Source organism: Mercenaria mercenaria, chromosome 9, assembly GCF_021730395.1.
Source record: "Mercenaria mercenaria strain notata chromosome 9, MADL_Memer_1, whole genome shotgun sequence".
Classification (NCBI taxonomy): Eukaryota; Metazoa; Mollusca; class Bivalvia; order Venerida; family Veneridae; genus Mercenaria; species Mercenaria mercenaria.
In genome coordinates, this window is record NC_069369.1 from 54,634,751 (window position 1) to 54,657,301 (window position 22,551).

At 36.1% G+C, this 22,551-nt stretch overlaps 1 protein-coding gene and 1 long non-coding RNA gene across 2 annotated transcripts; one reads left to right on the plus strand and one right to left on the minus strand.

Annotated features, from left to right (window-relative positions):
• Window positions 1-1,958: 1,958 nt before the first annotated feature.
• Window positions 1,959-4,968, minus strand: LOC123547158 (cholinesterase 1-like). Its single transcript, XM_045334054.2, has 2 exons — window positions 3,351-4,968; window positions 1,959-2,480 (listed from the first exon to the last, which is right to left on the minus strand). Exons 1-2 carry the CDS (start codon window positions 4,916-4,918, stop codon window positions 2,288-2,290), a joined length of 1,761 nt encoding a protein of 586 aa, XP_045189989.2. The 5' UTR covers window positions 4,919-4,968; the 3' UTR covers window positions 1,959-2,287.
• A 14,517-nt stretch (window positions 4,969-19,485) lies between these two features.
• LOC128559523 (uncharacterized) lies at window positions 19,486-21,586 on the plus strand. The gene is made up of 2 exons (XR_008372431.1): window positions 19,486-19,930; window positions 20,880-21,586. It is a non-coding gene; the product is annotated as an uncharacterized LOC128559523 (long non-coding RNA).
• Window positions 21,587-22,551: the final 965 nt, after the last annotated feature.

A 22,551-nucleotide genomic window follows, 5' to 3' on the forward strand; every position in this document is an offset into this window, starting at 1 on the left:
CTTGTCTGAGGTTTGAAAAAAATCTGCGAGGTATTGTCATCACTTGATTGTCGACGTCAGCATTGGTTAAATTTCTTGTTCCAGTCCACCTTTTCTCAAAAACTACCGTTGTAGGAGCTACAGCTTTGAAACTTTGTACGCTTGTTTATCATCATTAGGTTACTATGTAGGCCCATAACCATAACTCAATATGCATTTTGTCAGAATTATGGCCCTTTTTGTACTTAGAAAATTTGAGTTTCTTGGTTGAATTTTTTGTTTAGGTCCACTTTTACCCCAAAACTATAAGAGCTACAGCTTTGAAACTTTGCACACATGTTTATCATCATTAGATGAGAAAGTAGACCAAGAACCGTAAGTCTGACCTGCATTTTATCAGAATTATGGCCCTTTTTGTACTGAAACTATAACTCTATGTTGTCCAGCATTTGCAGACGAGCGATGGCACCCGCAGGCGGTGCTCTTGTTTTCTTTTTATTTCACTCCGCTCTGATGAAGAGGGGAATTTATTGTAAAGCTCATGGATGTCCATCACTCAGTAGACAGTTTGGTAGCCTATCAAATACTAGAGAACGCTTTTGCCTATGATGATGAATCTTGCTTTTTGGCAGAATATACCCCCTATTGTTTGGGAGGTCAGTGTGACTGAAAATTGTTTCTGGTCAATATCACGAGAATGCATAGGCCTACAGTACGTAAACTGAATAGGACGATTGCCTGTAGTCACATGATGAACACTATTGCATTTGGGTCAGCCGTAACTTTAGAGACTAAATAATTTGTTTTGCTCTTGCACCATTATTTTATGAAAATATTGACCCCTTTGCACTCGAAATTTCAGGTAATATTTGATGCACGTTCACTATATCTTTGATATTACTGTCCAGCTGGCCTACGGAAGGTCAGTGGTTCTACCCAGATACCGGCTTGTGATGAAATCATGCACGGAGGGGCACCTTGGGTCTTCCACCACCATCAAAGCTGGAAAGTCGCCATGTGACCTATAATTGTGACGTTAAACCCAAACAAAAAAAAAATAATAAAATAAAACGGTTCTTCCACATCATTGTCATCATATGACACAAGGTCCATAACTCTGACACACATATTTAGTAAATAATGTCTCCTTTTTACTTAGAATTTTAGTTTAATTTTGATGCTTTTTCACCATAATTATTTCTGTTGTTTCTAAATGGATTTGATTCAAATTTAAAATGGTTGTTCCACATCTTCTGACACTAGGTGCATAAATCAGGCATCAATATTTTATGAATAATGTCCACTTATTACTTAGAATTTCAGGTGAAATTGTGATGCACATTAATTTACTCTATCTCAATTAGTACTAAACTGATTTGATCCAAACTTGAAAAAGATATTTGGTCAAACATTCTGACAAGGTTTCTTGAAGATCGGATGGACAATATGGCTTCTACAGTGCTAACAAGGTTGATTCAAGTACCTTGTTTTTGATCAGAATGATGGTCAAATTTCAAATTTAACGAAGAACTTTCCGACCAGGCTTTAGACAGAAAATGTGAATTGAGATAATTTTTTACCGTAGATAAACCGTACAGTTTGAGATACGATCGAAATTTTATTAAGAAACATCCTGACTAAGTTTCATCAAGATCATTTACAAATTAGGCCTCTAGTGTATTTAACAAGGTTTTCCTAATATGTCACCTAAGGGGCCTCCTCGGCCGAGGAGTGGAGGTCGCTGACTTCAAATCACCTGCCCTTCACCTATGTGGGTGTGAGCCTCGCTCGGGTTCCAGCTGGTTTTGTGGAAGGTTGGTGGTTCCACTCGGGTGCCTGCCCGTGATGAAATAATACCCGGAAGGACAAAATTGTTGCCTCTAGAATGTTAGACAACTGCGATCACAATAGCTCACTTTGAACACTACAGCTCATCGTGAACACTTTGTTCTCAGGTGAGGTAAAATTTGAACCCTTGTACCACGCATATAGCCGAGCTAAAAAGAATTCGCATTGTCTCGCGTTATTGGCTGGATTTTACAAATTAATTCACTTTGTCAGGGACTTAATCTTCCACCAATGCAAGCAGCAGACACTTAACTTTAATGCCTTTATTCTACTCGTTTGATTAATTATAAATGAGATAGAAAGTATAGCTGAGAATCAAACATAAAAATGAAAAAAAAAAAAAAAAAAAAAAAAAAAAAAAAGCGCGCAGTTTAGAAGAGTGCGCTACAGACTTTTGAAGATTGAGATAACGATGTGCAGTAACATATCAACAGCAAAGAATATGTACGTATACATGAGGTCAATGTTTAGACGCTTTTTGCATGGCTGGGAGAACAGTGTTCCAGAAATGGTCCGCACGTGACGCCAGCCTTGTTTTCATTGACTGTGGGTTCATGTTAAATGAAATGTCAAGGTAATTCTGATGTTTTACGTCGTACGGCTGCCATTCAACATCATAAAGTGACTTCACATTCATTGGTTTGTTTGGATTTCTGAAAAACAAGTAGAACTATAGTTAATACAAAATAGTTAAAAAGGCATTTCTATATTCATCCCCGAATAAGGCAATCATTATTGACATCATTTCGTAATACATATACGGCGTTCTTTCGCTTCAAAGATCATCAGCTCTTCGCCCGCTGTTCCGAGGTTTCAAAGGACCCCCGTGGCGGAGTGCTTGAAGTCACTGACCTCAAACCACTTGCCCCTCACCGTTGCAGGTTGAAAACCTCGCAAGGGGCGTAGAATTATTTCCTATGAGCCATCCAACTGGGTTACGGAAGGTCGATGGTTAATCCCAGGTGCCCGCTAGTGCCGGGGGATCATCCTTTTCCATCTAAAGCTGGAGGTTGGCCATTTGATCAAAACTGTATCGACGTTAAGTCTAGCCCAACAAAAACAAAACAAATCGGAGCTTTCGTGTGAGGAAGGTATCCTGAGGTCAGTAATTCTACATTGATATCTACAAATAAGATGCTCATACTAGATGTCGAAATATGATGAATACATGTGATCTTTTATCCTATCTAGTGTATCATAAGGAGCTGATAAGCAGGCTGAGAATCAACTGATTCAATGAAACACTGAGAGAAAAAAAACTATCAATATTTCAGAAAAATTATAATTTAGTGTTTTGCGTATGCGCAGAATGACCTTTATAGAGAGATCTCGCTGTACAATTCAATCGATTCACTGTTTTCTTACAAAAGTGCTATTGGCATTAAAGAAATTCAGTAAGACTTCAAATACGTTGAACATTTGAATTTCAGGTGTACGGATTAGAAATTGTTTTGAATGGTTGCTTTCGACTGCCAAAAATTTTCAGCGTCCACTTTTTTAGTCCGACGAAAAAATAGACTTACCCAGACTTAGCGAAGTTCGACCACATGGTCATTAACGCTTTCGACAGTTTTATTTGATCCGATGACGGCTTCGGTGCCTTCGCAGGATTCGGGTAAAATAAGTCAGTATATAGATCATTGAAGCCAAACAGGAAGAATATGTCGTCTGCATGATTAGAATTCCCCGCCAAATCTAAAGATGGCGGCAATGGTAAAAGTCTCGTAGGTGGCGCTGCGTGAAATCTATACACATACGTATTAGACATGTCATTTGCATGGGAGTTGGCAGTAAGAACTGTAGGAGCATAATAACTGCAGTCAGTGGCCATTGTAACCAGACGCTCGAGCCTTACAGTGTCGTCATCCGGATGGTCCCAGTCTGTGTATTCCTGGATAATTGCATCCCGCACTAAATTCGTAGCTGTCTCCTTAAGAATCAACTCCGCGAGTCTTGGCATGAACACATACTTAAACTGAGCTTGTGAAACTCTATAATCTTTAGGAGACGTTATATTAAACTGAGACATCCAGAAAGGCAAAAACAATGCCCCATCATAATTATTCATACCTATTAATAGACCGATGTTATGATAGGAGGAAAATGCGGGTGAACTTTTCGACGCCTCCCTCAAAATGTTCTGTGTCTCGCTCACTACAAAGTCATTGTCATATACAGGAACCCAGTTTGGATGCACTTCATCATAGTTTTTGGGCATGAACACTTGTACGGCTTTCTTGATCTCATCGCTAGATTTATGTCTCATACATGAGACGACTGTTGAATGATTAGGGCCACTGCAGCCAACGGAAGCTGCAAACTCTATTGACTTTTTATAGACAGTGTTACCGTGAGAAACAGACGGACCCGCTGCTGTTCCACTTTCGGATATAGCTCGTTGGAAGACATCACGATTTCCGGGATACAACGTCTGAAACACGACACTAGCTCCGCCGGCAGATTCTCCAAATATTGTTATATTCTCGACGTCACCGCCAAAAGACGCTATGTTGCCTTTAACCCACTGGAAAGCTAAGTGTTGGTCCCACATTCCATAGTTTCCGAGCGCTTCATTGTCCTTTGTGGTAAAGAATCCAAGCGGTCCAAGGCGATAATTTATGGTCACCACAACAACATCGCTAAATGCGCTAAGCACTTCCGCTTTGAATCTGTTAGCAGACCCAGCGTAAAATCCGCCACCATGAATCCATATCATCACCGGTTTCGGGAGCACACCCGCCCCATGCCTAGTTGGAACAAATACATTCAGAAACAGACAATCTTCAGACTGGGGCACACTTTTATCCAAAGCATCCTGCGGGCAAATTGGTCCGTAGGCGGATGCTTTGAATGGCGTAGGAAAATTTAGTTTTGGTACGGGTTTACGAAACCGGAAATTACCGATTGGCGGCTCGGCGTATGGAATACCTAGAAACGTTTTCACTTGGTATTGCATCCCATCGAATGTGGCACTAGAAAGTTGGCCATGTATTTCCCCATATTGTGTATGAACGATTTGTAATCCATCCGGTACAAGAAATGTACTTGCAAACTGCACAAATAAGAGCAGAACGACACTCACAGATATCATTTTTAGAATGACGGCTCGAAAGAAGGCAAAATATGGGAAAACTACAATATGGTACGGACCGTGGCATTTCAAAATATAGGCGGAAAGATAACAAAATAAGTCCAAATTTCTTCAAAAGTGTAGCTGACATTTGCTTTACTGATAAGTGTAGAAAAGTATGATACACACAAACCTAATGTCTAGACATCCTGCTTCTTAAAGTACACTGCACAGTGAATTAGAATATGGAAGGCCTTACGTCGTTATATTGTATAATTCTTTTTCTTGTTTATCCTTTTGCATTCGTTTTGTAAAATTATATGCTGTGTTTGTTGTTTTTATTCATATTGTTTAATTTTGTTCGTTAATTTTATTGTATCTTTTTATATTCATGAGCTTAGTTAAACAACCAGTGTGCAAAAACGATAACAACATTATGATTTTTAACACAATTTATGTATAATTTGACAACACGTTAAGTTTAGTTTGAAAAAGAAAACGAGTTATACAATATAGCAAACGTTTTGCCTGCCATATTAGGAGGATGACCGTATTTTTAAGAGATGAAAAAGGACACAGAAAATGCCTGCTTGTATTGAAACACACTGATAAGACTTTTAACACAATATTTATTCGTGACTTGTCAAGCGTTATAGGATAAAGTCAGCGCCAGTAATTTTAGTTTCTTTTAAGCGTCGGCTGATTTAAAGTTATTCATGGCGTTATACATGTAACAAGTTGATTTTCTATCACCGTCTCCTAGATTATGATATATAAGTAAACAGATTATCACAACTATTTGAAAATACTAATGTTGTTCGTAATTCAAAGCATTCCGGAACATAGATACTGTAAAATCATTTTTATTCGCGTACTAGGACGAATTTTCGCGTATTTCGCGCTAGGACCGATGCGCGAATTCAAGACCGCGCTATTATTATTTCTTTTTATTGTATTTTTCCCTTTCTTTTGCAAATGCGCGAATTTAAGCCCGGGTGAAACAGTCCTTCTTCATGTTTGCGCGAAATTTCATGCCAGCGAATTTAAATGATTTCACAGTATGCAGCTTCCCAAAAGGAGTTCCCGTGTCACTCTGACGAAACGAACGGGATGTGCTCTGCGCAAGAATATGTCACAAAAATAATATGTCATAAAATGAATAAGACCTTTACAATATCAATATATACATACCTAATAGATTTTGAAAATTTTTTTTCACTTTATTTCGAAAATCTGAGAATGTTTGACTGTAAAGCCCATAAGCGTTTATTGGAAACGATAGTAAATTAAAACTTGACGCCAAGTAGTCTTATTATACAGTTTAGCTACAAGGGAATTGAAATAAGAAGTTTTTAATATTTTGAACATGGCTCCAAGACACTTAAATTTAAATGTTATTATCAGAAACAAGACTAGTTAATAGACGTTTTTTTTTTTTTGTGGCACTTCCAAAAAACACAGAAATCAAATTAAACGGTCTTTCATCAATCTTCTCCAGTTGGACGTCCCTTTATATACGCACCTCAGTAAAATCGTGTATAGGTTTCAATTAACGTTATGAAAAGATCCTTCGGAAGGACAGAAATAATAAAAAAATAATAGCAGACTCGATGTCTCTTCATGAAAAGTAAATGAAATAAGCAGCATCATGGAATTGTTATATTGTACGAGGAAACCACGTTTGAGCCGTGCCATGAGAAAACCAACATAGTGGCTTTGCGACCAGCATGGATCCAGACCAACCTGCGCATCCGCGCAGTCTGGTCAGGATCCATGCTGTTCGCTTTCAAAGCCTATTGTAATTAGAGAAACCGTTAGCGAACAGCATGGATCCTGACCAGACTGCGCGGTCTGGATCCATGCTGGTCGCAAAGCCACTATGTTGGTTTTCCCATGGCACGACTCATTTAATTCCGTGTTTGATGAATATGTAATATCATTTCTTTGGCTTCTTCCTTATACAATAGTGTTAAAGTTCTTATCATAGGGTTGATAAGATGCCTTGATCAGCGATTTCATTGCACGTGTTTAAGGAAGTTGTTGTAAAATGATCTTGTTTTTCATGTACACTCTACAGAATCACAGACAAACCGATATTACTAAATTTACTAATACTTCCATGAAATTGTTTACGTTACCGTACATTTTCGGTGAACTCTCTTTCAAAATGTCACTTTTGGACTGATTTCCGTGACTCTTATCAGAAGGTGTAATCTGAACGTAGCAAAAATCTGGAGTTTGAAACTGTTTTCAACATAGTACATTCAACAAAGTGTATGAACCGCTTTAATGACAAAGAGGTATACAGGCGACCAAGCAGGATTTATATACAAGTAAGAAAAAGATGATGAGCCGTATGTGTGCGTTTTTTTACCTGATTCAAAAGGAGAATGACAAACATTTACGAAGGCTACCGAACATTTGGTTAGACTTCAGTGAAAACAGACACCAACTAAGTTATCCTTTAGCCTGCTTAATTTCTAAAATGGACTGGTCTATCATTCAGTTTGGGTAATACCATTTATTATTCGAAGGGGTGTTTAACGTCACTGAAAATTTACTGACTGGATAGCGAACAGTGCAGACTATGATCAGACTGCATGGACGTGCATGCTGATCTTGGTCTGCACTGGTCGCAAAGGTAGGATCACTTGCCATCAGCAGGCTAAAGGTTATTTTCTTGCTGGAAAACAAAAATTATCATATGACGAATTAGACTAGCCACTACGCTGATAATAAAGACTTTGTCACAAATTTCATGTTTTTTTTTTTCATTTTTCTTTTATTCTATGTAATAGTGATAAATACCAGTCTGTTTTCAGATTTTCTCAGAGAACTGATTGCATTATAATCATTGGACCCAGTATATAGTCTGGCTGTATTCACAACAGTAAAAGTTGAAATAAAAACTTACATCATAATTTAGGAGCTACTCTCAAGATGAATAACTGACTAGAATAAAAGGAAAACAAAGAACAACCGTAAAAATACTAGCAAGTGAAAACATAGTCTGTCAGACTATATTCTGTTGACACTGACGAGCAATAACGTTTCAAGGATTTTACCATTACTTAATGAAAATGGTAATGAATATTTATTTCACGAATTGTGTTCCTACCATTAAAGAACGTCCAGCAAATATATCAGTAGGCTATTCTGTTACATAGAGTATTGTAGGTCACATAGTTTCATTATTATCACATTTGAGCCGCACCATGAGAAAACCAACATAGTGCGTTTGCGACCAGCATGGATCCAGACCAGCCTGCGCATCCGCGCAGTCTGGTCAGGATCCATGCTGTTCGCTTTCAAAGCCTATTGCAATTGGAGAAACTGTTAGCGAACAGCATGGATCCTGTCCAGACTGCGCGGATGCGCAGGTTGGTCTGGATCCATGCCGGTCGCAAATGCACTATGTTGTATTACTCATGGCGCGGCTCATTTATATTTACTAGTGAGACATACTTTAACGTTGTCTTCAAATATCTGTAAGTGCATTTTCCCAGCGAGGAAAATATATTGAATGGCTACGGGTCGTCAAATGACAAAATCAATATCTGGGAAGGCAATCTCGGAAAACAAAAACATGATATCTTTTGTTACGGAGAAATAACTGAAAATCGTCACATTCTCAGAAGACGGAAATATATGGAATTTGGCAAGAGTCGCATCTAAATTATGTTTTATCTCAGAATTCTTTTTTGATAATGTATTATAATTATCTAGTATGGTATCTTTCGACCGCTGCAGACGATAGAATGTAGCTGTACGCCGCCAGGCAGAATAACACAAACTGTCAACATTTGCACTTTACTATTACTCCATGAAACAGCGAATGGGACATATCTTAAGCCCCGTAGATCTCGCCGATAAGCCCAGTTTGCGCAAGGTACAGAACGTTCCTTTTAGTGAAAGCTTATAGCTGGTGGTAGGGTGACTTCGTCCAAGAAAGTCCACTATTTCTAGGGGCAATCCAGATCCAATTTTTAACAAGGCATGTTATATACCGAAATGTTCGTAAAAGTTTGTAGATTCTGAAAGTGCCAGCATAGATTGGCATAAATGGTGGCGAGCTGAGAAATCCAAGATGGCATCCAAGATGGCCGCCATAAAATGAAAAATGTGCTTTTTGTAAAAAATAAGGTTTTCTTCATTCACTTTTGATGAAATAAACTGCTGTCATGCATTGTTTTGTAGAATTATTGCAACACACCTGTCATGAATTGTAAAACATTTAAATTGTAAATTTAAAGGTAAAATTATGTCAAAAGATAAAATTCCAGCTAAAAATACAAATTTTACCCATTCAAGATCACTAATTTGTAGTTTTGAAAATTAGAACTTATAAATCCTTTTGAAAGAATTCAAAGAATGGCACAGAAAAGATACAAAGAAAAGCAATTATTTATGTTTTACAGTAAAAGTACTCATATTAACTTTATATGCGCATTACAAGCAGGTAAGCAGAACAGTACTTGAAGGAGTTGATACATACTGATACATGTGTCTATTTTTCATCACTTGCTAGTACTCCTCAAGTTATGCTGGTATGAAAAACAAATGTTGTGATCAGTTTCTAGTTATATTTTATGTTTTGTATTCCCCCAAGGATAGGTATTTTTATCCATTATGAGGTCAGAACAACCGAATAGCTACATATTTGGTTCATTTACGGTAATTGTTTTATAAGTCTGTATATTAGTACATTTATTTATATTTGTTTCCATGGACACGGATAATGTCGTATTATCCATAGACAGGTTTTCAATGCTTTTCAATTATTATGCGCATATTACCTCAATACAAAAATAGAGTATATTTTTGCATAACTTGAACTATATGCACTTTGATAGAACATTATAAAACGTTTTTAAAACGTTTCGACGAAGTCACTGAAATAATTAAAAGTCTTATAAATTAGTTTTACAGGAGCTGAAAAAAATAACCATCGTCATATTTTCCAAAAAAAATTATATAATCATATTCGGTTTTAAATGTCAAAACTGAAAACAAACTGACACTATTACCCTGCTTAAACGTAAGAAAAATGCCATATATAAACTATTTCTTCAAACCCCTTGTTTAATAGTTGACCGATAACCTATCCCAAAATGGGATATGGTAGGTTGGCAAAAATGTTTATGAAAAACGAAAAAGTAGGTTGACAAAAATGTCACCCCTTTTTCGTTAGGGAAAGAGGCGTCGATCCTGTTATGTGGTCGCACGGTCGCATTTTTTTTGCGACGGTGTACCTTTTTTGTGTGGTGAGAAATGTTCTGTGGGAAGGACTCTAAGTGTACTGGGGTTACAATTTCTCAGTGATCACTGCTAATGATCAGTGTGGAGGGATCACAGGTCTGAGTAATTTTCACAGAACATTGATCATCACAGAACATTGATAATCTAGTAGTGTTCACGGCACTGTGAGTACTACTTACTGGGTAGTGTTCTCGGTACTGTACTGTCAGTATTGCTCACTGGGTAGTGTTCACGGCACCGTGAGTACTGCTCACTGAGTACTGTTCACGGCACTGTGAGTACTGCTCACTGAGTAGTGTTCACATTACCGTGAGTACTGCTCACTGAGTAGTAGTCACGGTACAGCGAGTACTGCTCAATGAGTAGTGTTCACATTACCGTGAGTACTGCTCACTGAGTAGTATTCAGGGTACTTTGAGTACTGCTCACTGAGTAGTGTTAACGGCACTGTGAGTACTGCTCACTGAGTAGTGTTCACATTACCGTGACTACTGCTCACTGAGCAGTATTCACGGCACCGTGAGTACTGCTCTCTGAGTAATGTTTAAGGCACTGTGAGCACTGCTCACTGAGTAGTGTTCACATTACCGTGAGTACTGCTCACTAAGTAGTGTTCACATTACCGTGAGTACTGCTCACTGAGGTGAGTACTGAAAATATTGACGTTTTAAGGTTAGTTGAATTTTAACGGAGTTTATAAATGAATATGTAATAAATAAATAATATTGGTTTTCATTTCTTGCGTTTTCCCGTCATCACACATTTGGCGTCGTGGTTTTAAAATAATGCCATGTGATATTTTTGACAATGACACCGTTTCAAGAAGTAGTTATTCTCTGTTTGATGGTGAATATCGATGAAGTGTTAAGTGAAATACCTGCAATAAATGGCATACTACGATAAAGGAAACATGGAAATATCATTTCATTCATTTTTTTACTAGATCTAATATCATTATGGAAAGACATTTAAGATCTCCAGTATTAGTTATCAGGTATACAATTTATATGAAACTTATATAAAAACTCTCTCATGTGTCTCCCTAACTCTTAATGAATGCCTTTAAGCAAGACCAATGAGTTATTGACTTTACAAACGCAACAACAGAATGTCGCCGCCATAAAATGAATAATGTGCTTTTTGTAAAAAATAAGGTTTTCTTCATTCACTTTTGATGAAATAAACTGCTGTCATGCATTGTTTTGTAGAATTATTGCAACACACCTGTCATGAATTGTAAAACATTTAAATTGTAAATTTAAAGGTAAAATTATGTCAAAAGATAAAATTCCAGCTAAAAATACAAATTTTACCCATTCAAGATCACTAATTTGTAGTTTTGAAAATTAGAACTTATAAATCCTTTTGAAAGAATTCAAAGAATGGCACAGAAAAGATACAAAGAAAAGCAATTATTTATGTTTTACAGTAAAAGTACTCATATTAACTTTATATGCGCATTACAAGCAGGTAAGCAGAACAGTACTTGAAGGAGTTGATACATACTGATACATGTGTCTATTTTTCATCACTTGCTAGTACTCCTCAAGTTATGCTGGTATGAAAAACAAATGTTGTGATCAGTTTCTAGTTATATTTTATGTTTTGTATTCCCCCAAGGATAGGTATTTTTATCCATTATGAGCAGAACAACCGAATAGCTACATATTTGGTTCATTTACGGTAATTGTTTTATAAGTCTGTATATTAGTACATTTATTTATATTTGTTTCCATGGACACGGATAATGTCGTATTATCCATAGACAGGTTTTCAATGCTTTTCAATTATTATGCGCATATTACCTCAATACAAAAATAGAGTATATTTTTGCATAACTTGAAATATATGCACTTTGATAGAACATTATAAAACGTTTTTAAAACGTTTCGACGAAGTCACTGAAATAATTAAAAGTCTTATAAATTAGTTTTACAGGAGCTGAAAAAAATAACCATCGTCATATTTTCCAAAAAAAATTATATAATCATATTCGGTTTTAAATGTCAAAACTGAAAACAAACTGACACTATTACCCTGCTTAAACGTAAGAAAAATGCCATATATAAACTATTTCTTCAAACCCCTTGTTTAATAGTTGACCGATAACCTATCTCAAAATGGGATATGGTAGGTTGACAAAAATGTTAATGAAAAAACGAAAAAGTAGGTTGACAAAATGTCGCCTCTTTTACGTTAGGGAAAGAGGCGTCGATCCTGTTATGTGGCCGCAAGGTCGAATTTTTTTTGCGACGGTGTACCTTTTTTGTGTGGTGAGAAATGTTCTGTGGGAAGTACTCTAAGTGTGCTGGGGTTACAATTTCTCAGTGATCACTGCTAATGATCAGTGTGGAGGGATCACAGGTCTGAGTAATTTTCACAGAACATTGATCATCACAGAACATTGATAATCTAGTAGTGTTCACGGCACTGTGAGTACTACTTACTGGGTAGTGTTCTCGGTACTGTACTGTCAGTATTGCTCACTGGGTAGTGTTCACGGCACCATGAGTACTGCTCACTGAGTACTGTTCACGGCACTGTGAGTACTGCTCACTGAGTAGTGTTCACATTACCGTGAGTACTGCTCACTGAGTAGTAGTCACGGTACAGCGAGTACTGCTCAATGAGTAGTGTTCACATTACCGTGAGTACTGCTCACTGAGTAGTATTCAGGGTACTTTGAGTACTGCTCACTGAGTAGTGTTCACGGCACTGTGAGTACTGCTCACTGAGTAGTGTTCACATTACCGTGAGTACTGCTCACTGAGCAGTATTCACGGCACCGTGAGTACTGCTCTCTGAGTAATGTTTAAGGCACTGTGAGCACTGCTCACTGAGTAGTGTTCACATTACCGTGAGTACTGCTCACTAAGTAATGTTCACATTACCGTGAGTACTGCTCACTGAGGCGAGTACTGAAAATATTGACGTTTTAGGTTCAGTTGAATTTTAACGGAGTTTATAAATGAGTATGTATATAAAAAGTAATATTGGTTTTCATTTCTTGCGTTTTCACGTCATCACACATTTGGCGTCGTGGTTTTAAAATAATGCCATGTGATATTTTTGACAATGACACCGTTTCAAGAAGTAGTTATTCTCTGTTTGATGGTGAATATCGATGAAGTGTTAAGTGAAATACCTGCAATAAATGGCATACTACGATAAAGGAAACATGGAAATATCATTTCATTCATTTTTTTACTAGATCTAATATCATTATGAAAAGACATTTAAGATCTCCAGTATTAGTTATCAGGTATACAATTGATATGAAACTTATATAAAACTCTCTCATGTGTCTCCCTAACTCTTAATGAATGCCTTTAAGCAAGACCAATGAGTTATTGACTTTACAAACGCAACAACAGAATGTCGAACGAGTTATTGACTGTACACATGCAATAAAAAGTGGTGCATACCGACAAAACAACCACCAGATGTAATGAGGCATTATCAGAATGACACTGCAATTACGTGAAAAACGATGTCTCCTTTCAAGAATAGCTTTTTGCTTTAATAGCAGTTCGAAAATATATATGATGAATTTGAATTTAGCACATATAAATATGCTTTTTATTAGGAATTAACACTATAGAATTAAACAAACACACGTGACACCTATCAAAGTTTAACCAAATTAACGTACAAGGTTACAACACACAAAATAACTGTTCTTTATTATTCTATATAAAATTGGCATATTTCCGGTGGCTGTAGCACACATAAGAACCCATTTTAAATGTCCTTGAAGAATATTGTCAACTGGTGCTGAATAAAAAGAAAAGTGGGGGTCATGTTACTAAAAACTTAATTTACACTATCTTAAATATGTCGGTAATAGGAGAGGGGATGTCGATATTAAGACAAATTGAAAATTTCAAAGAACTTGACTGCATTTGTTATAATAGTTCTCACTGGTCAATGTGCAAAGATATTGAAGTTGCACAATCAATTTTTTAACCAATGAAATACGGTTTTATTAAATGATAAATTTCAATTGCAAACTCCACAATGTTCGTTCGTGCTAAAGGTGTTGATAATAGGGCAGTTTACTCTAATAAAAAGGTTATTAGATTTGCATCGAGAAGTATGCACTCGTTCTTTCGCGGAATAATATTGCGCTCCAAAAGTCGCGTAATATTTCCGCTGCAGAACTCGTGCATATTTCGCGATACAAATCTTATACCGTTAACCTATAATTCTCAAACAGCAAGCGCTGATTTTGTTGTTCATTTTAAACGCGTCTCAGAATCTATCCGCCGGCAAAAACATTTTCCTTACATACTTTGTAGGATATATATGCCAACAATCTTGATCTGTACAATTTACCAATTAATGTAAATGGCTGTAATGACAAGCGGCTATTAACGTTCTATCACGTATTCTCTTACGCCATTCAACATGATTCGGTCGTTCATGTCACTGGTACGAGCGGATGGCTTTCCGTTACAGGTCCACTGCTTTAGAGCAATTTTGAGCGGTGTTCATTTTATTAATAAAAATATGCAAATATATGCAAGCTTCCCAGAAGAAATTGTATGACAAAACGTTAATATGGCCATTTCTTACTGTCTAAATGTAGTATGTCAACAAAGATACCGACACATATATGCATGTAACTATGTGTACAATTTTATAAATAGAAACTTGCCTTATAGAAAAGATAGCCTAACTAAATATATACACACTTTGGTATGCGTTTACTTTATGCTGGTATTCTCGACATATTTTCATGATGCTTTCACTGAATATCTCAACCACCTCCAACTGTTTACATTGACCTAAAATCAAAGTGCTGGAATGCTGAACGCATCAGTTTACGGAATCCTGTTAGTGCCATGTGAAATGTCGTCCGTCGCCCCTCAAAGGCGATGCACGACATTGCGAAACGACATCGCGACAATGCGATACGACGCAAGACAATGCGATACGACGCGCGACAATGCGATATGACACACGACAATGCGATACGACGCGCGACAATGCGATATGGCATTCGTCAAAATGTCGCGATGTCGCTTCGCAATGTCGTGCGTCGAGTTACTAGTAATCATTTTCTGATACCTGTCCTGAGCTCTGATGGCATGATATGGACTTGTAAGTAGCTTAAATGTAAAGCCAAGTCATCTACAAACATATTCATATATATATATATATATATATATATATATATATATATATATATATATATATATATATATATATATATATATATATATATATATAGTATAGGTAGGTACCTGGGGTGCTGAGACTCGAACAAGGGTCAAAATCTAACATAGTGTCATTATCAACTGAAATTCAGTATAAATTACAATAATAATAATAAAAAAAATAGGACAGGTATCAGGAAATGATCAAACTTGTTAAATGCGGTAGGGTGCTGGCCAAGACTAAGCGGGTCCGACCCGGGGAGCCGTGAAAATTGCTCCAATGGTGTCAGTGAAGGTAGTGCTTGGGTTTTCAGGACTGTCTTGACTGCTCTGACAAGTTCATATTTTGAGAATATTACCGGAATTTGACCTATGACCTTGACCCCTAGCCGACCGGGTTCAAACCTGACGCGGCCTCTTTTCTCTAGGTACTGACTTGCCCTTTGCAACAAGGTATCATTTATTAAAATCAGACATCAGGTTATGAAGATATGGCTCCTCAGACAAGGACCACCCCTCTATTTAATATATGAAGAAGTATGCATATTTTCACGAAAAATGATACATTTTGAGACGGTCCGACGACGAAACCGTCGGCGGTAAAATTATACAAGTTACATATCCGTTTAGACAATGTTTAAATTTAATTTATAACAGTTATTTCATTAAAATATCTTGTGTTTGGAATATTCTACAATTATTTGAAGTTAATGAAAAACACGGACATTTTCCGTACGGAAAAGTACGGAAATACAGCTTTTATCTTTAATAACGTACAGACGGACGAACAAATGTTGTCACTTTTGTCACAAACATTCAGATTTTGTCATTTTCTTTCAAAACAAGTTTTTATTTGCAGTTATATACCCAAAATAAATATTTTATAAGCACTTTTTCCTTATTTTACTGCTAATATTTTAAGCCAAAAATGGCAAAGTTTAGCAAATGTTCCCGACGGCGTGCCCGTCGGGGAAGAACATTGTTTTAAATATTCGATTAGGCAATACTACCTATTAAAAGAAATTTCACTTTGATACCTTACTTTTATCGCTTTTAGTGATAAAATGAAATTGATGAATTGTTCGAAAAAATGCGACCAAGATTAACCGGTATTTATTCAAGTGAACACCGGTCGACGCACGACAATGCGATACGACATCGCGACAATGTCGTTTGAGAATGTCGTTTGTCGTATCGCATTGTCGTGCGTCATATCGCATTATCGCGATGTCGTATCGCACTGTCGTGTGTCGTATCGCGATGTCGTGCGTCGTGCTACTGGCGCATAGGCGACACACGACAATGCGACGCGACATCGCGACATATCGTGCCAAAATTGCCAACTCGACGCACGACATTGCAAGCGACATGGCGACATTTTGACGAATGTCATATCGCATTGTCGCGCGTCGTGTCGCATTGTCGCGCGTCGTATCGCATTGTCGCACGTCGTATTGCATTGTCGCGATATCGTATTGCAATGTCGTGCGTCGCATTTGAGGGGCGACGGACGACATTTCACATGGCACTAACAGGATTCCGTATCAGATAGTACAATTTACTGACTCAAACTTGACATAAAATTTTACAAAATCTTTGACAGGGTGATAAGAGTCAGTGCATACTTTCAGGCGTACAGTTTTCATTTGTAGCTAGAATGCCATTATTTTGGATAGAAAGGAAGAACTATCCTACCTAACATCAGAACGTACATGCCTGCCACGTATATACGAAACCTGTGGATGAAATGTTAAATAAACGTATAATCTTGAAAAATCTTTAGTAATAAATTTCAAGAAGCTGTTCATAAAACATGTTTACACACTGTATCCTTTTGTCTATATTTGATGTAACGTTATAATTCACACAGTTATTGTGTTGTACTGGTATAAAACTTTTCTCACCGTTTCGTGGCATCATGTGATATTTCAAATATGTATCGTATAATGAAAAATAACATTTTCAAGTTGAGATTTCGTCAGAAAGAGATTCCATATAACAGAAGGTATTATACTAATTATGTTATAATAATAATAAAAACATAGCGTAGTTGTTGATATATTTCGACGGCATCTAGAACCAAATATTACACAAAATCTTGATTGGACAATCTTTTAGAATGCTGTTTAAGGTCTTCTGAAATATAATACATATAATTTAGTTACCTATAAGGCCATTGAAAAAAACTGTAAACACCAATAAAAAGCAATTATGAAGAAAAAACATATTTATCTCACTGTGAATTGGTTATCAGATACTGTAATATCGTATGACTTGTACCGGGTGTCAAACCTTGGCAATACGCGTAGGATTTAACTAGGTGTAATTATTTGATTTCTTTAATATTTTATTTTCTACAACACTGGGACCATGGAATAATTGATAATTTCATACATTTAAGTACAATTATAAGATATATCTACGATATCTGAAAATAACGAAATGATTATTATGAGTGACAAATTACGTCTGCAGTCATACACAAATTGTCCAATTCAAGCTTTTAGCCTTGAAAATGTCTCTTTGCTGATTGATCAACCAACACTTTATCAATTTTTGACATTGTATTTTAATTTTATTATAGAAATTTGACTCTTTAAACCGTTAGCATATGAATGTAACATTCCACATGGTCATGAATATTACAAAATAAGCAATCAAATAGTAGGATAATGACAGTACCTAAATTGTTATAAAACTACAAGGACAATTATTGGTGGATTTCAATGCACGTTAAATCAACAAATTATATAAACCAGTTTGCTAATACACAATGCAGTATAAAATGCGCGTTGTACTTTCAAAAGAATGCGTTGCCCTTGTCGCCGTATGCAATGTACACGTCACCCCTGATAACATGTCCTGTGTTAACTTTTACAACAAGGGTCGTGCCATTGTTTCTGAAATACAATGTACTTACCATTAACAAAGGTACGGCGCACAAATGTACGGGAAATACATGACGTGGATTATACACATTTCATTTTTACATTATCTATTACAGTAATGTGTATGTTTCTCGTTGTGTTAACATTTTTTTCATACCAGAGTTTCGTCTGTTATTCCCTCAGAAAATACAAATTAAAATAAAGAATATATCGCGCCTGTCATAAAATAATAGTCTATAGCTACATTTCCCCAGATAGGAAAATACTCTAAACTTACACAGGTTACCAATAACACATTTGATATTTATGATAAATGAAATATTATTTGACAAGTAAACCTTATAAATAGGCCAACACTAGGTAAGAGAAAAAGCCACACAATAATACGGCAATACCAAAATAAAAGCTCACTTGTCTAGGTTGACCTTCTCGTATCTGCAACCTCGCGATCGGTTGGTCATCTCTTATTATTGGTGTTATTGGGCGGGCGCTCTTTAACCGTTAGAGGGGGCCTTGTACCATGTGGTCGGCCATTCATCTGGTCCATGGATTGACTGTGTCTTATATAAACAGGGTTGTTCAATTTATCGGCCATACGATTATTAGTGATCAGTCGAAAGTTGCATTTGTTATATGTACGTGTAGGTCCGTACATATTTTTATAATTTGTGGATCACTTTGCTACAAACCTCTAACACATGGGTTATGTTGAAGCAGACATGTAAATCCCCCCTGTTTTCTTACGTTTTCAGTCTGCTGGTTAGCTCAGTCAATCGCTTGGATGGATTATATTATTATTGTAGCATAGTTTGCTATAACCATTCCCTCACACCGGTCCGTTTGTTCATATATTACATTGAAACAATTTTTTCATTTTTCAATATTTTAATATTTTTGTGCGTTTGTTTGCTGAAGACTTTATTGACTTACATCAGATTTTATTGTGATCTTGGTGTTATGTTTCATTTCGCATTTACTTAATCTAGGAAGAATATTTTTGTTTATATATCATCTCATGTCATAGAGATCTCCGAGAGCATCTTTGCCTCGTTTCTCATTAGTGCGAAGTACTAGAACCTACAATTTCCTATTAGGTCTGGTATGTTCTGCGCTTATTTTCATAGTTTTCTGCACCTTCGCGCTGCTATGTTGCTTCCAGGCATTTTAGCTGGAGCTTTGTCTTTCACATTTTCTCATCATTTTCATATATACCATGCTATATATTTACAATATGCCATAATTTTCATTTGAAAATTTACAATAAAGTCACGGCCTTATCCCATATAATTTTGTTTTGTTTTTGCTATATTACTTGGTACATTCACCTTTGTCTTAGAACTGATGAACTCCCTTATGCAGTCAGACCCGTACTGTAGACAGCCTCCAAAAAATATAACCTGCTTACTATGGTCACACGTCACCTGTCTTGAGAAAATATATGTTTTCACAAATACCGGCATTTTTCAGTCCCCAAGGGAGGTTCTGCAGCCGGGTTTGACTGTATATATATATAAATACCCTAGCACCCACCCATAAATTAAACGTATCAACGTTACATTGTTTATCAATTGTTAATCTGTAGACACTTATAAAAGACTTACTGCAGCATAACAGGCAATTAAAAGGCAAATTATATAACGCTGTGAATAGAGTTTGACAATATTTAAGCATTGATTTTCAGTACTGTGGTTTTATTGGATCGGTTTGGAGAATTAAACTAGGTACAAGTAAGCGTATTTTAAAGTTACTTTCCATATAATATTGTTTTTTATTTAATTTTTCATGAGATATTTCTTATGGAATGTATCTACTTGTATTCCGTTTTAGTTTCTGCTAGAAGTCACAAATTAAGTTCGGCTTTGACAGGAAATAAGTAAGTGACTTAAATTTTAATATTTGAAAATGTTTGTCTTGTTTAGTTATATCAGGTATCAAAATTATTAATGTAGGAATAAACTTTCCTTTTGGTTTTTATGAATTCGCAGTAGATTTTATTTTTGGAATGTATTCTATAAAGCACTTTTAAACGTTATCTGAATTAATTTGATTTCAAGCTTAAGAATACATTCATGATATTTTACGTTGGCAATTTTTACAAAAGTTGACATGATGCAAGATATTATTATTGTGAGTTAAGAAATAATATTCAAAGCATGCATAATACCGCATAATTGCTTTGAGTAGCAAGATTTCGTGTCTTCCAGCCTAGCAGTGTCACTATATTTCGTCATAAAAGTCAGGTCAATCCACATCCAACAGAAACAGTACTTTTTACAGAATATTACAACACATTATAAACATCACAGTTTTAACCACTGAATCATGCGGGCAGATACTTGCAGAGAACAATTTATTCAAGTAATATTAGTTAAGTAAACTGATAGCCATTATAATAAATGTGCTGGAAAACATGGTGTTTGACTTGTATCTACCTAATAAGCAAAATTAATTGAACATTATCCTATCTTTCACTGCCGTCCCTTTTAGTTTTACGGGCATCATATGTCTATGAAATATTTCTCTGTTGCTTCGCCATAGTCAATATTATTATGTTCCGTTAGTGTACAAGTAAAGCCATGGCAATGCTTGTTTATTTCTTTCATTTTGTTTATAGTGTATTGGATCTGTTTTGATCCTATCACTTAACTATGCGTTCAATTCCTGTCTTCATTTCAGATTTGGTGCGGTCGAGAATTATGGCTGTTCAAATACGCCTTGCGTATATTGTCATCCTACTTACCATTTTGAATCTCACGCTGTGCCTACCTTTTAGTCATGTTGGTCCTCGCGGTTCTCCTATTGGTCTTCAAAGTAACTTGGTTTCCTCAAAGGAAGAAATGTTTCTTACACGTGTGCGCAGGCATCTACACAAAGATGCAAGCCAGCAGATGAATGTGGTTCTGCAGACGACAGAATAATGAAGAACATATTTCAACGAAGGCTAACAAGACATTCTAGATAACTAACAAGTAGACATGTAAAGAGTTTAGCTGCAACCCTGAAGAAATATTAAACATTGACAAATATACATTCATAAAGTGTATTGAGAGCGATCGTGAACACTGACAAATATACATTCAATAAATACATTGAACGTGATCGTGGTATGTGTTTTAACAAATATAGTAGTATGTATCGTCATTTCAAAATAATCATGACTGTTCTCTGTACATTCAAAAAGTTCTATTTAACTGTTTTAAACAAAGATTAACAACTAAACTATTTTAAACTTTTGCAGTAGTTTACCTGTCAATATTATCATACTTTTTGTAATTTGACATTCCACTTCTTCAGTTTGGAACAGGCTTTTGTCTTAAACTAACTGTATATACATGCTATAACAGTTTAGCCATATAATTCTGTTGAATAAAGTTAGCAAGAAGTGTTTATTTGTTTTAAAACATGGGCTATAAGTCAAACAAACACAGTTTAGGTATCCGAAAAACGACAAGAAATCACAAAATGGTATCAAAATAACATATGTTGTGCATGTTCTTTTAAATTTGATGTAGGCTATAAATTATGAGGGTTTTATTGGTAATACCACAAAATTTTAGCATGTCAAAATTTCAATCCATATACTTAGAGCCTCAGAGTAGAAAAATGAATAGAAATGCAAAGCAAAACGTAGGCAAAATCGAAATTTAGTGTTGTTTCAAAACTTACTATTCGTATTTTGAAACAATGAAATAAACGGGATTCACAAAAACTTAACAAATCATCACTTCTGTTCCAGTTTAAATTTTGGTGCCACAGACAATAATGAGTACTCACTCAAATTGCCACTTTATTATCCATCTCGAATCTACCATTGTGCAGACCCGCTAAGGGTCAACAAGATCATATTTCTTCTCTGGTCGTCAAGCTTACTTGGTTCCTGCTGTAAAACTGAGATGCCTTCTTCACACAGGATATTAATGTCGTAGAGCAGGCGGCAAAGTAGTGAAGAATGTGCTACTTTGAAGGTTATAATAAATCATATATAACTAAGAACGTGGATTATGAGAATTTTAGAAATATTCAACATCGTTTTATAAATCACGAATAAGAAAGCAGATAAAGTACTGTAGAGAATAGAATATCATTTGTTTTAATTATTATAGTATTATTTTGTATATCATCTAAAGACTACAAAATTTCATAAAACACCAAAGGCTGCGGAACACAACTTTACCATTTTAAATTGTCTTTGAGACGATGTTTGCTGTGTGTGATGGAGATCATTGTCAATGCAAACAAATCAGCCAAACAACAGTCATAACTGTTTTCTACATGATCGATCTTCAGAAACGAATCCATTAGATTTTGTGTTGGTAGGCCTTCAAAAGTTTCTTTCTAATCATCAAGA

Bases quoted from the DNA above. Each gene is read 5' to 3' on its own strand.
- LOC123547158 (XM_045334054.2), bottom strand. From the start codon at position 4,918: ATGATATCTGTGAGTGTCGTTCTGCTCTTATTTGTGCAGTTTGCAAGT. The intron at 2,481-3,350 runs GTAAGTCTATTT...CTTGTTTTTCAG, and splicing joins TCGAACTTCGCTAAGTCTGG to AAATCCAAACAAACCAATGA.